The 14,760-nt window shown below is 35.2% G+C and overlaps 1 protein-coding gene across 1 annotated transcript; it reads left to right on the top strand.

The window, feature by feature from the left end:
• Window positions 1-2: 2 nt before the first annotated feature.
• On the top strand, window positions 3-6,703 carry LOC119643360 (insulin-like receptor). Its single transcript, XM_038042708.1, is given in 13 exon segments — window positions 3-67; window positions 69-229; window positions 308-485; window positions 572-891; window positions 957-1,140; window positions 2,290-2,705; window positions 2,788-3,107; window positions 3,171-3,749; window positions 3,812-3,983; window positions 4,038-4,165; window positions 4,223-4,463; window positions 4,534-4,717; window positions 4,778-6,703. Coding segments are annotated over 13 exon segments (4,563 nt in total). The 3' UTR covers window positions 6,393-6,703.
• Window positions 6,704-14,760: the final 8,057 nt, after the last annotated feature.

Raw genomic sequence — 14,760 nt, 5'->3', positions numbered from 1 at the left:
GAATGCTAAATCTAAGGTTTTTCAAAAATTTGAAAACTATAAAAGGCGAAAGACTCGTGGAAGACAAGTAAGTTTCAAACCGTACGCATTGAAGCTGGGACGGTTTATTTTCACTTCAACCCGAAATTGTGTTTAACCGAAATTGAAACGCTTTTGCCTATGCTTAAAAATCAAACGAAATTCGACAAGAATGAGGTTTCTGAAGATTCAAATGGTTCACGAGGATCATGTGAGTGATAATTAAGCGGTACATATTAACGTCAGACGAGTGAAGATCAATTTAATTTTGTATTTTAATAAATTTTAGGTAACACAACATTCTTGAATGTTACGCTTACTACAATAAATTCACAATTTGACATCGTTGAGATATTAAATCCTATGAAATTTGAAGATGAGCGTACATTCATCGGTTATCAGTATTTGCATATTGAAGATAATTTTGGCAATGCCACCAAGCACGGATTTCGTCCGTGTGATGATGGGTAATTAATTCACTTTTAATCTTAATGTCATGTTTGAAAAAAATTTAAAATAAAATTGAATTTTTTTTTACTTTCGACTTAATTAGATGGACAATTAGCTTGCCGACCAAAGAGACTCGTTATTTTTTTCTTAATCTGAACCCTTTCACGCAATATGCTTACTATGTGAAGACGATGACTATATCAACTGAACGACGCAATGCCCAAAGTCCAGTGCAACGTTTTATAACTAAATCGGATCAACCTAAGTTTGTTAATAAATTGCAAGCTTATCCCAATTCCAGCTCAGAAATTGTTATGACTTGGTTGCCGCCTACATCGGCAAATGGCCAATTGAAAATGTACAAGATACGCGCAGTATTAGTTCGAATTCAAAACTCTGAGTCCAGAAACTATTGCAAAGATCGTAAGTAAAGCAGACCTTAAAAAGAAAGCAAGCGAAGAAATTCATTTTGCTTTTATTCTTTAAAGCTCTGAAGGAGATTAAAATTGAAAACCCAAAAATTGAGAGTCCGCGAACAGAAAAGCCTCCAATATCCGAGGGTTGTAAATGCCCTAAGCCTAAGGACTCTGTATACGATGACGAAAATGCTGATGCAAATATACATGCTAGTATCGAGTTGGAGAACACCCTCCAGAATTTTATATACGTAAAGTAAGTGCAAAATAGAAAATAAACTACGTTTAGCTTAAACCGAACAGTGGTTTTGCTCCAAATTATATAGTATGCGTTTCTTCAAAAGTATTTAAGATTACTTTACATGTAATCTGATAAGCTGATTTACAATACATATAATAATATAATATACATAATAATATGTTTAAATCGTATTTTTCTGCTCTTAAATTAATTTTTTAATTTTTAAAAGTTTCAAAAGTCTATTTAGTTTATAACGAATCAAAGCTATGCTGTTTTACATATTGTATAACATGTGCTTTTGTGGAAGAACGATTCAATTTTCAAGCTAATCCAGAATCGGACCGTTGCCTGTTGTGGTTCAAAAGAGACAAATGGGGTGATCAATTAGAATTAGCTTACTCGCTGCCGTTTGAGATCTTTGCTTAAACGAGTTAATGTCACTTAATTAAACTTAAGTTAATTTTTCGCCCAATTGTGACTTCTGTTTGTAGTGTTCGCTACTTGCGGTTCTGTCAATAAATTCTAAACGTCCACAACGCACTGTCTAGTTAATCTTGTCGAATAAAAGGCGTCATTTTCAAAAAATATTGTTGTTAAGATTTTAAAAGAATATTTTCCGTTCGAGATTCTCAAGCGAATGCCTTTCAATTCGCTACCTTGGAAAGAGCCGATATAGATTCTAATTTAACGTTTGCACTATTCTTTAAAGAGACTGACTTTGATTTTCCCCGCTATACTCTTCGAAATTCCTTATTTCGAAATCTTTATTGCGATTCGAGATCATGCGTATGCTGAACATCAAAACTACTCTTTGTTTGACGCAGATCCTTTGCGAGTGTAAAGCGAACATTTGCAAAGTGAAATGCAATGAAATACGGGTATAAAAAACTGATTTAGTTATTTAATATGCGTAACGTAATCTGTACAATAACGTAGTTAACATAATGTAGAAAATAATATAGGGAATTCTGCTACGATCGACAAGAACTTATAACGAAGAAAACAAAGTGAAGAAGATTTATATATATATTATTAAGACCTCGCGTGATGGTAGGCGGGTTTGGTATTTGCATTTGATGTGGAGTATGTGAGTTTGCTCATACCAGAACAACTTTTCCCACAACAGCACACATCCACAGCAGTCAAATTTTTATTTGTTTATAGGAAAACTGATTCCGTGCCTATTGAAAATGCGGTTACTGTCGAAAGCAATGAATCCGATATGACTAAACGAAGACGTCGTAACATTGAAGGCACTCCTAACGATAGCTTCTTGCTTCGTCATATACGTGATATTCCGATCGATGAATATGATCGGGCTGTTCGCTCCGCGTTGGTTGAGCCTAAGCAGGAAAAGCATAATATGCCTTCCAATATAACACGCAAGGATGAAGATGGTCTTTATTACGAAGTTATAGCTGCATCTGTGAACGCTACTACTACAGATTATGTATTTAAATCTCTTAAGCACTTCTCATGGTATATGATCGGAGTGAAAGCATGCCGCGAACCTGAGGAAGGAGCTTCTCCCAACGAATGCAGCATGGAAGTAAAAATTCTAGCACGTACACTTATGCTAGGTATGTTGTATACACACAGAGTTGTAAAAAGATTTACTTATACCGTTTTTTCCCATTATTAATATGTATATTATGTGATTAGATGACGTTGACAAGGTTGAAAAACTGCGTGCCGATCTTGAGCCTACGAATTCTTCGCGTAGTAGTATTCGTTTGTTTTGGGAACGTCCAGCTCGCCCGAATGGTGCAGTAGTCTCGTACACTATAATGTATGAACTGCAAACACAGGATGCAGTTGAGGAGAAGAAATGCATTACAGAAGTTGATTACACTGAGCTAGACTACCAACACAACGGCTATGTTCTGACGGGCCTGTTCACTGGCAATTACAGTATACGAATACGCACAAACTCTATGGCTGGTGAAGGAAAATTTTCGAGAACCATCTACATTTACATTCCAGTGAGTTTAGAATCAATTCTTTTTATTTTTACACAGTCTATATTTTACTTTTTTTCGCCTTAGCCTACCACTCCATCACCAGCTCTTATAGCTGGGATCTGTGTCGCATTATTGACGTTGTTGTCATTAATTGGGGGCACAATATATTTTCTGGTTCGCAAGCGTTTTCTTACGCCGCCATCTGATTTAAAAATGTTTCCCACCGTAAATCCCTATTATATCAGTCTTCAGTATATACCTGACGAATGGGAGGTGGCTCGAGACCGGGTTATACAACTGAATCCCCTTGGTCAAGGATCGTTTGGCATGGTGTACGAAGGAATATTAAAGGGTTATAATAACAGCGCCGAGGATACTCCGTGCGCCGTTAAAACTGTAAATGAAAATGCCACGGACCGTGAGCGCATGAATTTCTTAAATGAGGCTAGCGTGATGAAACAGTTTGACACCTATCATGTGGTCCGATTACTAGGAGTTTGTTCCCGTGGCCAACCTGCGTTGGTAATTATGGAATTAATGAAGAACGGCGACCTTAAATCGTATCTTCGCGCTCATCGTCCGGACGAGCGGGATGAGTTTGGCATGACATTGGCCGAAAGAGGTCTATCCTCGCAACCCCCTCCATTAAGTCGCATTTATCAGGTAAGTCTGCAAAGAAATTGTCCCAATCAGTCATGGAGAAATGGTCATGCCGCTTTTTGCAGATGGCTATAGAAATAGCTGACGGTATGGCCTATTTGTCAGCAAAGAAATTCGTTCATAGGGATTTAGCGGCGCGCAACTGTATGGTAGCTGCTGATTTAACCGTGAAAATAGGCGATTTTGGTATGACGCGTGATATTTATGAAACTGACTATTATCGCAAGGGTACAAAAGGTATTACGTATATCATAATAAAATGTTTGGCGCTAATGAAATTACGTTTTTCAGGCTTGTTGCCAGTACGGTGGATGCCTCCAGAGAGTTTAAGAGATGGTGTATATTCCAGTGCCAGTGACGTGTTCAGTTATGGTGTAGTTTTATGGGAGATGTCCACTTTAGCTTCGCAACCATATCAAGTAAGTGGGAACTTAAAATATTTCACAATTTTGCCCATTTATCATGAATTTTTATAGGGTCTGTCTAACGATCAAGTACTGCGCTATGTCATTGAGGGCGGTGTTATGGAGAGACCTGAAAATTGTCCAGACAAATTGTATAGTTTAATGCAAAAGTGTTGGCATCATCGACCAACCGCTCGTCCTACCTTTATGGAGATTATTCGCTATTTAGCAGATTTGGCTGATCCACATTTTCGTGAAGTTTCATTTTATCATTCAGAAGAAGGACAACAAGTTCTTGCTAAAGAAGTTGCTGGTAAAAAAACATTACTTATAAGTTTACATATACATATATATTTTCTTTTTTCGAATAATTGTAAATGCAGAAAGAAATCAAAGATCTGGCGATGTGTTTGAGGAACCTGAGAACGATATGGAAGATGTAACTACACCACTGCGTATGGAAGAGTACGGTGGTTTTCAATTGGCTGAAGAAAATGACTCCTCTGGCGAGAATCAAGTTGAAAGTCCCATAACAATGAATATCGAACCTCCTCATTCGCCATGCAGGTAAATAATTTAAATGTCGTATCGAAATAAGAATCAGTAATATGTTCTGTAAATCCTTAGTCTTGGCTCGGCCATAGTTGTAAGCAGCACACCAGATGTCCAATCGAAAAATAGTCTGATTTTATCACAAAATTTGCATCATAACCAAGGCTTGAGTTCCTTGCCTTCAACATCAAGCGGTCTTGCACGAGTAAACAGTCAGTTGCAATCACATATCCAACCCCATCAGCGGCAACTCTATCCACCCTCCCAGCGGCGATTTCTTCACGGCATTGTACGAGGCACGGTAGATGATGTTGATGCGTATGTGCAGCCAGATTACGAAGAAACCGAAGAAAGAGGAAGGATCGGAACGGACGAACGTGGTTACGAACTATATGATCCAAGTCCAAATTATAGACAACAAGTTTCCTGCCATGCAGGCGATGATGAAGAGGATAACTTTGCCATACCGTCCGCAGGGCAAAACTTATTGTTAGGCTCTAGAGAACGTCAGATACTGCCGAGGATTATGCCTTTGTCGAGCTCAGTGCCTGATGACGTTATTGGTCAACCAACTGCATCTTCATTACACCCTTCCACAGCTTCTGCTGCGTCATCGAATACATCTTCGAAAGCAACAACGACTGGCAAATATTCTAACCTAAAAGCTGTTGCCGATTCTTTAGGCAATAGCTTGATGCCTACCCTTTTGCGTAAAAATATACGCTTTTTCAATCACAAACGTTCCGGTAGCAATGTAAGCCACAATAGCTCCAGTTCTAATCCATGCGCACCAATTAGCGGAGCCGGTGATGGGAGTAGCAGTAACTTGACTCGTGGCGGCCGTGGCAAAAGTATGAGCGGTCAAAACTTGGGAACCATAGAAAGTGGAGGTAGTGGGAGCGCGGGCAGTTTTTGCTCCAATCCACGATTTTTCACACCAGCAGCGAGTATAAGTGAAAATCCTAATTACCGAAGGCTGAATGAATCGTCATCCGTTGAAGGTGGTGGCGACGCAAGTAAACTGAAACCAAAACTTCCCTCAACTTCTACATTTACTATCAGTTCCAATCCCAACTATCAAATACTGGACGAATCTCTCAATAGTTCGGGAACGTCTTCGGCAAATCCTAATTATCAATTGCAAACGTGTCCAATAACAACTACATCCCAAAGTAGTGAAAATGCCAACTATGTAATCATGAGTGAACCGCAGCAGAATGAAGATATCGGAAATACCGTGAATGTAAGTGAGAATCCTAATTATCAGATGATGGGTCCCTCTCTCTTACTCGCTACAACTGCCACCGAAATGCAAGCCACTCAGCTTGAGCGCGACCGTTTGGATAAGTTTTCATGTTCACCATCGTCATCTTCCTCTCCGCATGAATCCGAAGAAGATTTTGAAACTACCGACGGGATGAAAATGGATCGGATACCGTTAAGTCGGCGAAGCAGCAATAGTCAATCCCAACATAAACGCAACAGCGATCGAAGTCGAAGCAGCAGCGGTCATAGCCATGCTACAACACCGACTAATACACCCTCAACAAGTACTGGAGGGCATGGAACACAGCTAAGGCTAATACCAACGTCTACGTTTTCGCTCAAGGAAAAATGGCTGAAACAGCAGCAACAACAACAATCCTCACCACCACCTCCACCAAACGGTTTTGTAGGACGAGAAGCGTAGAATCTTGCTGCAGCTATATCCTGTAAATAGCTTATGTTTGCTTATCCACAAAAAATATTAATCAGGCGCACAAAAAAAAATGTGTACGAATTTTAAAAACTCCCTAAGCCAACAAGCTTCGTTTATAAAGTGAGAGCTGAACAAACGAACTGTATATAGGAAATATATATATATATATATATATTTTCTGTAAAAAATAATGAGGATTTTCCCACACTTTCTTTTATGCGAAAAGAACAAAACAAAACAAAGAAAATCACATTATAATTTAATACATAAGACATCACGTCATCGTTATTTTGTGAAACCTTCAAATTAAAATTAGCCACACCAATCAAAGAACAACAAACTGTTGCATTAAGAACACATTAAAAGAACGATAGGTTTATATAATGTTCACTATTTACATCAAATTACATGCTTATTTACATTCATGCATATATAGGTACATACATGTATATTAGATATACACGGTTTGGTACAACTTCATGGAATTATTTTTCAGTTTCATTATGTACACATGTAGGAGGAAATGCATACGTACGTTTGTGAGCTACTTGTAAGCTTACTGTAATCCGGTTCATATTACGTACAGAGTCCGTTCATATGCAAAAGCTAATTATAAAAGTTTGAATAAGACGGTAAGGATTCGGACAGAAGATTTCTAATACATCAATTGACATTTTCATATGGTTCCATCATAGACTTCCATTTAATCACAAGATCTTTTGAATGCTTTTTTAAAAGTATCCGGCTGAATTTTGCCATATTCTTACAACATCCAAAAATATGAATCAGCGAACACATAGGTATAAAATTAAGAATATAATTCTATGCTTAGTTAGTCTTGACTGTCCTTTCTTTTACGGGCTTCAATTTTCGTATTCTGAAGATCACGAAGCGTAAAATAGCAGATTGCAACTCCATAGACACAATCTTGGAACAATTTTACAAGAAAAGCTGTAGAGTGGAACTGTTCCAACCACATATGAAAAATGTCAATATTTTTTGAAAACATCAGAATATATTCAGGATATGTTAAGCAATAATTTACGGTATGTAAGATAAAAAGCTCGGCATCTGAAAACGAAATTTGAAAATCAATCATTTTTAAATTTGTTCAAGAAATTCTATATCGATTTGTTCTATTCCGCTCTTTTCCTTCTGTCCGTTTGAAGCAGTTTATAAGACTGATGGGAATGTAAAAACTTCTTTTTATACGTATTTTTGGAATAATGGCGGAAATAAATCAAAAAATATCCGAAAGATTCGGGTGGTAGGTTCTGACATGATTTCAAATTTCAAGATTGCACATAGATTTCTCTTCATCTAAAAATAGCTTAAAAACAAGACCATAAATTATGTATGTTTACGTGTTTACGGATGTCTACACAGGTTTTTGGAAAAACTTTGACTTCAATTTTGGTTACGCATTTATGGAAAAGACGCTCATTTTCGTTAAGGGTTAAAGGTTTGATCTTGTTGTAAAAAGAGTAGTTTCGTCCTAATTGGTCCGCAATAAACTCTGAATTGTAGTCAATTTTGTAATTAATTGAAACAAAATTTAACAGAAGATAAAAATACCGTCCGGTTACCCATAACTTTGTAAGATGTGATCACTTAATGATACAAACTTGAATTTAAGCGACGTACTGTAAAGTTTCTTTCATGTAAAATTGTAAAAAAGTCTTTTGAAATTATTCTAAATATTATTTCATACTTTTTTATTAAAAAAAAAAAATTGATTGAATCTGTATTAAAAGATTCTTTAAAGTTTACTAAAAGAGCTTCTATAAAGAAATTTTAAGGAAAGTTTGGATAAACAAAAACCATCCTAAGGCGACTGAATGTATCTTGACTTTCTCGTCGTATTGCTGCTGTTGTAGAAGCTGGAGTAATTGCGACATACGATATATAAACACGTGCATAATCATCATCATTATTGTTCCTATCAGTATCGTTAAAAAATTAATAGTAAAAACTATAACAGCAGCCATGCCATGTATATATGATTGTGTTTATATATATGTATGTATGGTTGTATGTACACATATATGCATAGATAACGATCAGAGTACAAAACCCAATTTTTATTTTACTGAAACATAAATATATAATAGTTAAGCTTTTATAGAGTCTTTCTCTCTCACTCTCTCTTACTCTTTCTCTCCATCGCTTTTCCACAAATTATCCTTTTTTTTTCTGTTTAAGTTAAACGCTAATAATTAAAACGACAAGGATAAAAGAAAGTATTGGGTGTGTATTGAGTGTATGTGTGAGTGTGTTTATTGACACGCGCATGCACATGCACACATGCCTACAAACACATTAAAAACCAGCTAAATATGTAGATAGATACAGATTATATATTATTTTGCTCGTAAGCAACAAATTGTAGATATCGCATATGATCGCTTATATAGGACGATCAATCAATCAACCAATTTAAAAAAAAATCACACAATAAAAAGTAGCTATTTATACATAATTAAGAGGAAATTTGAATAATTAACACAAATATGCCCAAACATACATATACACACACGCACACACACAAACACACGAACACACACATACAAATACAAGTACAGGCATACACATAAATACAGATTTGTTTACTATGCAAACAATAGATATTTTTTATACTAAAAAGACTGAAATATATAGTTCCTTTGTTCTTATGTAAATTTATATTTATAATAAAAACAAAACAACAACAAAAAAAGAAAAAATGTTTAAAAAAATATATATATAAATACCATACATTAGAAAGCATCTTTACGTAATAATAAAACACATTGGAATTCATGCCGTGTTGCTATTATTATTATTATTATTATTATATTATCATGATTACACTGCAAACTCAACTAAACCTTATTACTATTAAAAAAAAAACAAAAAAAAAACAAAAAAAAAAAATGAAGAGACACGATAACAGTAGTAAATAAATTAAGTAAATCTCTACAAGAAAAGTGTATAAAATGATTACAATTAAAAAAAAAATAAAAATATAAAGTGGTATCCATAACCTAAGAAAACATAAAACCATTTACTTACACTTAAATGCGGACGCATACACATACATTGAAAATAATAATAATAATAATTTATAAAATACCATAATTTAATTTTTTATTTTTTTTATTTAGTGTAAGTATCTCTATAAACTGAAGCTAAAGAACATCATTATTATTAGTATGTATACAGCGAACGATATGAAAAAAGGACACAAATACATATATGTATGCATAAATACATACATATATACACATATGGACACAAGCCAGAAATACCTACAGACACATTAAAGCATCCATCTAGCACACCCACACAGAGATAAACGTTTGCAATTTGCCGGATGCTTTAAACAATTAATAAATTTCTCGGCCCATATACACACAGGCACACACACACAAAGAGAAAACACACTCACACACACACATGCGTATGCTGTTGTAGTTAGAAATGCAAGTAAAAAAATTAATATGTAAAGTTTATGATTATTTAAAATAGTGGTAAAGAACGCAAATTGTGTCGACTGTGTACATGCATATGCGTACATGTACAGAGCGGAGAGGACAGCCAAGCATATTTAGTACGTTATGGATGTTAATAGAATTTAGGTAAACACAATATACTAATGAAAAATATAAATAAATAAATAAAGAAAAAACAATTTTTATTTTATTACAACAAATCATTATTAATGTTTTGTTCTCAAACCTTGATTAGGATGATAATAGAATGAAAATTGTTTCAATCATTTTTATATTTGTCATTTCATCACTTTTGCGCACAACCCGTCAAATATTTATAACAGCTAGCTTGTGTTATATCCATAAATACGTATTAAAGGCTTTGTATATCTTTCGTATCCTTCGTATATACATCCTCGGACAGCGTAAAATTGCACGCTAATTTAACGTGAGTTCCTCCTAAAATACTTCAGACCGCAGGAATTTTGATAGAAAGCCAACTTTCGGGCACCGATTAGGTTTACAGAGCGACGAGTTGTACTTACAGCCATCTCTGTAGCTGTACATAAAGAGTGAAGCTAAAATCTTGGGCAAATATTTAGAATGCTATTAAATTTGCATGCACATGTGACTGCCATAATTACGGCCCGAAAGTACGCCAACGCAGTCAAGAGTGGCATGACATCAAACTAAAATATAATAATACTTAAGCGTACTTGGTCGACGGGCCCTGCGTAAGATCAAACTCAGTCTATGGACTGCGAATTATGTCCTGAGTTCTAGCTTCCCCTGGCAAGGTGCAAATGCTTTTCTTTCTGTTTTTTAGCTTTGTTTTGCAAAGGCCGTCATTTCGTAACTAATGAATGAAGAGATGATTCTCATAAACTTGTTAGAAAATTTATTAATATTGTTGTTGTGATATGTTTCTATTAGTGTTAGGGAAGAAATATTACCATTAAGTGTGAGCGATTTTAGCCGGTGTTATTTTAATATATAGAAAAGCGTTGATAAATTATAAGCTGCCGTATTATTATGTGAAAATAACACAAATGAATGTTTTTTCTATATGCAAGAAAAATTACAAGCCTATTTAAAATACGACAAAATTTTCTCTCCAATCCATCACAATGGAGGGGAGAGAAGCGAAGAAAAAGTGAGCTTTTCACCATGAAAAGCTTACCACTCAAAAAAATGTAGATCTAAAAGCCAGATATTATGTGCCAAGTTCAAATAGATTCTAACAAGTGCTCGCTGATTCACTTCTCCTTTAATTTGCCGGAATTCGAAGTTCAAATACATTCTAACAAGTGGTCGCTGATTCACTTCATTTTATCCGAAACGGATAGAATAACTCACGCACGTCTGAATTGAATATATTTTGTAATTACATTTGCTTTCAGCTAAAATTGACCAAACTGCCTGAAACCATTGAAACCGCCACCAATGTAAACGCACTTGAAAAGACTTAAACTGGTGCAAGGATAACCAACCAAGGTATAGGCTAGCCCAGCGTAAAGTGATCTCAGTGGAAAGCGCAACGAGCCGGATGAAGTAAATTCGTCCCACCAGCTACTATGACCTTCGCAGATTTCTCCTCGATTTCTGTCACAAAAAAAAAAAAAAATCAGACATCTAAAGTATTTAATAAGGGTGATAGCATCCAACTCTTTTCACACGATTTCAAATTAACATGGGCCCACCAATGGGAGCAAATACATTTTTTTTTACACAAACTGTTCTGACACGAATGCCAAAAAAAAACCTTTTTTAAAGAAACTTATATATACGTATTAATGGCTGATTTAATTCGCGTGGGCGAATCTTTCTATCCATTTATCTCCATTTCTTTTCAAATTTTTATCTTCGACTGAAGAATTTTCTTTCCTTTAAATTATTGGAGCACGAGATTTTGCAAATGTGAGAATAGGACCTCATCTATCATATATACTATAAGGTGCCGATTCGTAATCAATCTTTCGTAATGTTTTAGAAAGATTTATAGATAAAATGATCGTTAAAACAATATGAAGGTAAGAATAACACAAAAAGTATTCTTTCGTATTTTCTCAATTGTGACTGAAGTACGTTCTCCAATTAGTGAGTAAGAGGAACAGTTGTTTGTCATTGAAAACTTTTCAAGTAAATTTGAAAATAAATTTCCCATGTGCTATATGTAGAAATAGACGGGTTTAAAGATTTTTTGCGGGCAAAGGTATCCGCATAACTATTAGTAGTAATAGAGCTGAGAAAGCATGATTGCGTGCGTGGCGCTCTTCCTTCATCCGTTCGTGAGTTTATTGAATTGATTATTTCTACTGAATTCATTAAAGTAGCGAGATAGGATAACTGTAAGAATATCTTAGTCAACAAAGTAAGTCACATCATTTTTAAGTTAATCAGTAGTAATCAATATTTTGATTCTGCAATTTTAATTTGTCGTCTCCGCAAGATATCGGTACAAAATTAAGAGAAAAGATTGATTATGAAAGTTCGGAGTGACATTTCTGTAACTAACAAAAACATTTTTAGCAGTATTTCCATGTAGACATAAGGGTGAGATAAGGTTTCGAATTAAAGTTTGTCTGGCGTAATAATTTGGTTTAAATCTTAAAGGATAAGATACTCTCAATCCCTTTTCATGGGTTTTGTTAACGATAAATGTAGTCTTCATGAACGTTCTTGAATGGATCTCTACGCCTTAACCAAACGCCGAGCATTCCTATGTGGGGATTCTGTGCCAAGAAAAGTTTGTTTTGTATTACGATATGTCGTTGACGATTCGCTTGGATATAATGCTTCCAACTACTCAGTAGTTAAGTAAGTTTGAAAGATAACAAAAAGTAGATCACTTGATCAACTTTGTGCTCAATAACTTCCCATCAGGCACGTAAATATAGCAGTCGCATAGGGTTAAAACAAATTTATTAATTTTTCGCACAAATTTTAACAAAGGCGCCAAAGATCCATACAATCAATACGTATTATCTGAATGTCACATCTAGGACTGCCACTTGAAGCGTGTGCTAGATCTCCATGGCTTCTTTTGAAGGTGACCTCACAAGGAAGGAAAACTCGCAACAGTTAGTAAGAGTAGAGCCAAATTGTTCTTCAATTCTGCTCCCCGCGTTAATAATTTTATGTAAAATAATGGTTTTCAAAAGAAAAACCTTAAAGCTTATAGTCCGAGATCTTTTATGGAGAGACTTAGAATTATCCGTAATCTCCCTAATGAGTACGATGTTAATGAGAACATTAAAAACACCGTTATACGTCTGCCGGTAGGCTTTGAAAAAGAAGTCCTGACAACAAGGATGAATTTATTCCGACAAACAGTATAAAAATTGGTTTTAAAAAAAAAACCGATTAAGTTTAATTTTCGTAAACTCCCTGTTATCTACTTCGCTTCCGCCTTAAAACAAGGATTTAAGTGTGATAAGTATGGGCGTGTTTCTAAGTTTTCTAAACTCAAGGCGACTAGGTGCCTTAATTATGGCAAGTCTCCTAAGTGTACCGAAAATTGTGAAACAATGGGATATCTGTGTTATGGTGCAAGTGCAAGTAAGCAAGAAGTCTTTCAATGTCTGGATGATAATTCCCTCCACTGGAGAACTCGTCCGTCATTTAGGCCAAGAGTGATAATAAGAATGTATAAGAGAATAAGATTCTAACAAAAAACAATTTAATGCAGTCGTCAAAAAGAAAACTTTTATTTCCAAGTCTTCTCCCACTTCACCTCCAAAAGCCGTCTATAACAAAATCTCGATGGTCAGTGAGTTCTAACAGCGAAAAAAATTTATGCGATTAAATAATGTACGCGTCCCAAGATCCCTCAGAACCTTATTATGAAATTTAAAGAAAAAATTGTTAATTATGCTAATTCTCGTTACGATCAAGTGCCTAGTACTTCGAGTAAATCCTCTGAGATGCCGTTTTTATCTAATATATGATCTCTTTTTTATAATATAATATACAAAGTGTTCGACGTAACTTATAATTTTTCTATTTTTTTTTTTTTTGTGAACACCAATACTGTTGATTTTTGCCGTGGTGTCGCACGTATGGAATGCTAAATCTAAGGTTTTTCAAAAATTTGAAAACTATAAAAGGCGAAAGACTCGTGGAAGACAAGTAAGTTTCAAACCGTACGCATTGAAGCTGGGACGGTTTATTTTCACTTCAACCCGAAATTGTGTTTAACCGAAATTGAAACGCTTTTGCCTATGCTTAAAAATCAAACGAAATTCGACAAGAATGAGGTTTCTGAAGATTCAAATGGTTCACGAGGATCATGTGAGTGATAATTAAGCGGTACATATTAACGTCAGACGAGTGAAGATCAATTTAATTTTGTATTTTAATAAATTTTAGGTAACACAACATTCTTGAATGTTACGCTTACTACAATAAATTCACAATTTGACATCGTTGAGATATTAAATCCTATGAAATTTGAAGATGAGCGTACATTCATCGGTTATCAGTATTTGCATATTGAAGATAATTTTGGCAATGCCACCAAGCACGGATTTCGTCCGTGTGATGATGGGTAATTAATTCACTTTTAATCTTAATGTCATGTTTGAAAAAAATTTAAAATAAAATTGAATTTTTTTTTACTTTCGACTTAATTAGATGGACAATTAGCTTGCCGACCAAAGAGACTCGTTATTTTTTTCTTAATCTGAACCCTTTCACGCAATATGCTTACTATGTGAAGACGATGACTATATCAACTGAACGACGCAATGCCCAAAGTCCAGTGCAACGTTTTATAACTAAATCGGATCAACCTAAGTTTGTTAATAAATTGCAAGCTTATCCCAATTCCAGCTCAGAAATTGTTATGACTTGGTTGCCGCCTACATCGGCAAATGGCCAATTGAAAATGT

Source organism: Glossina fuscipes, unplaced genomic scaffold (assembly GCF_014805625.2).
Source record: "Glossina fuscipes isolate IAEA_lab_2018 unplaced genomic scaffold, Yale_Gfus_2 60472, whole genome shotgun sequence".
NCBI lineage: Eukaryota > Metazoa > Arthropoda > Insecta > Diptera > Glossinidae > Glossina > Glossina fuscipes.
Note: the sequence above shows the minus strand (reverse complement) of the source record. Positions and strands in the feature narration are given on the sequence as shown.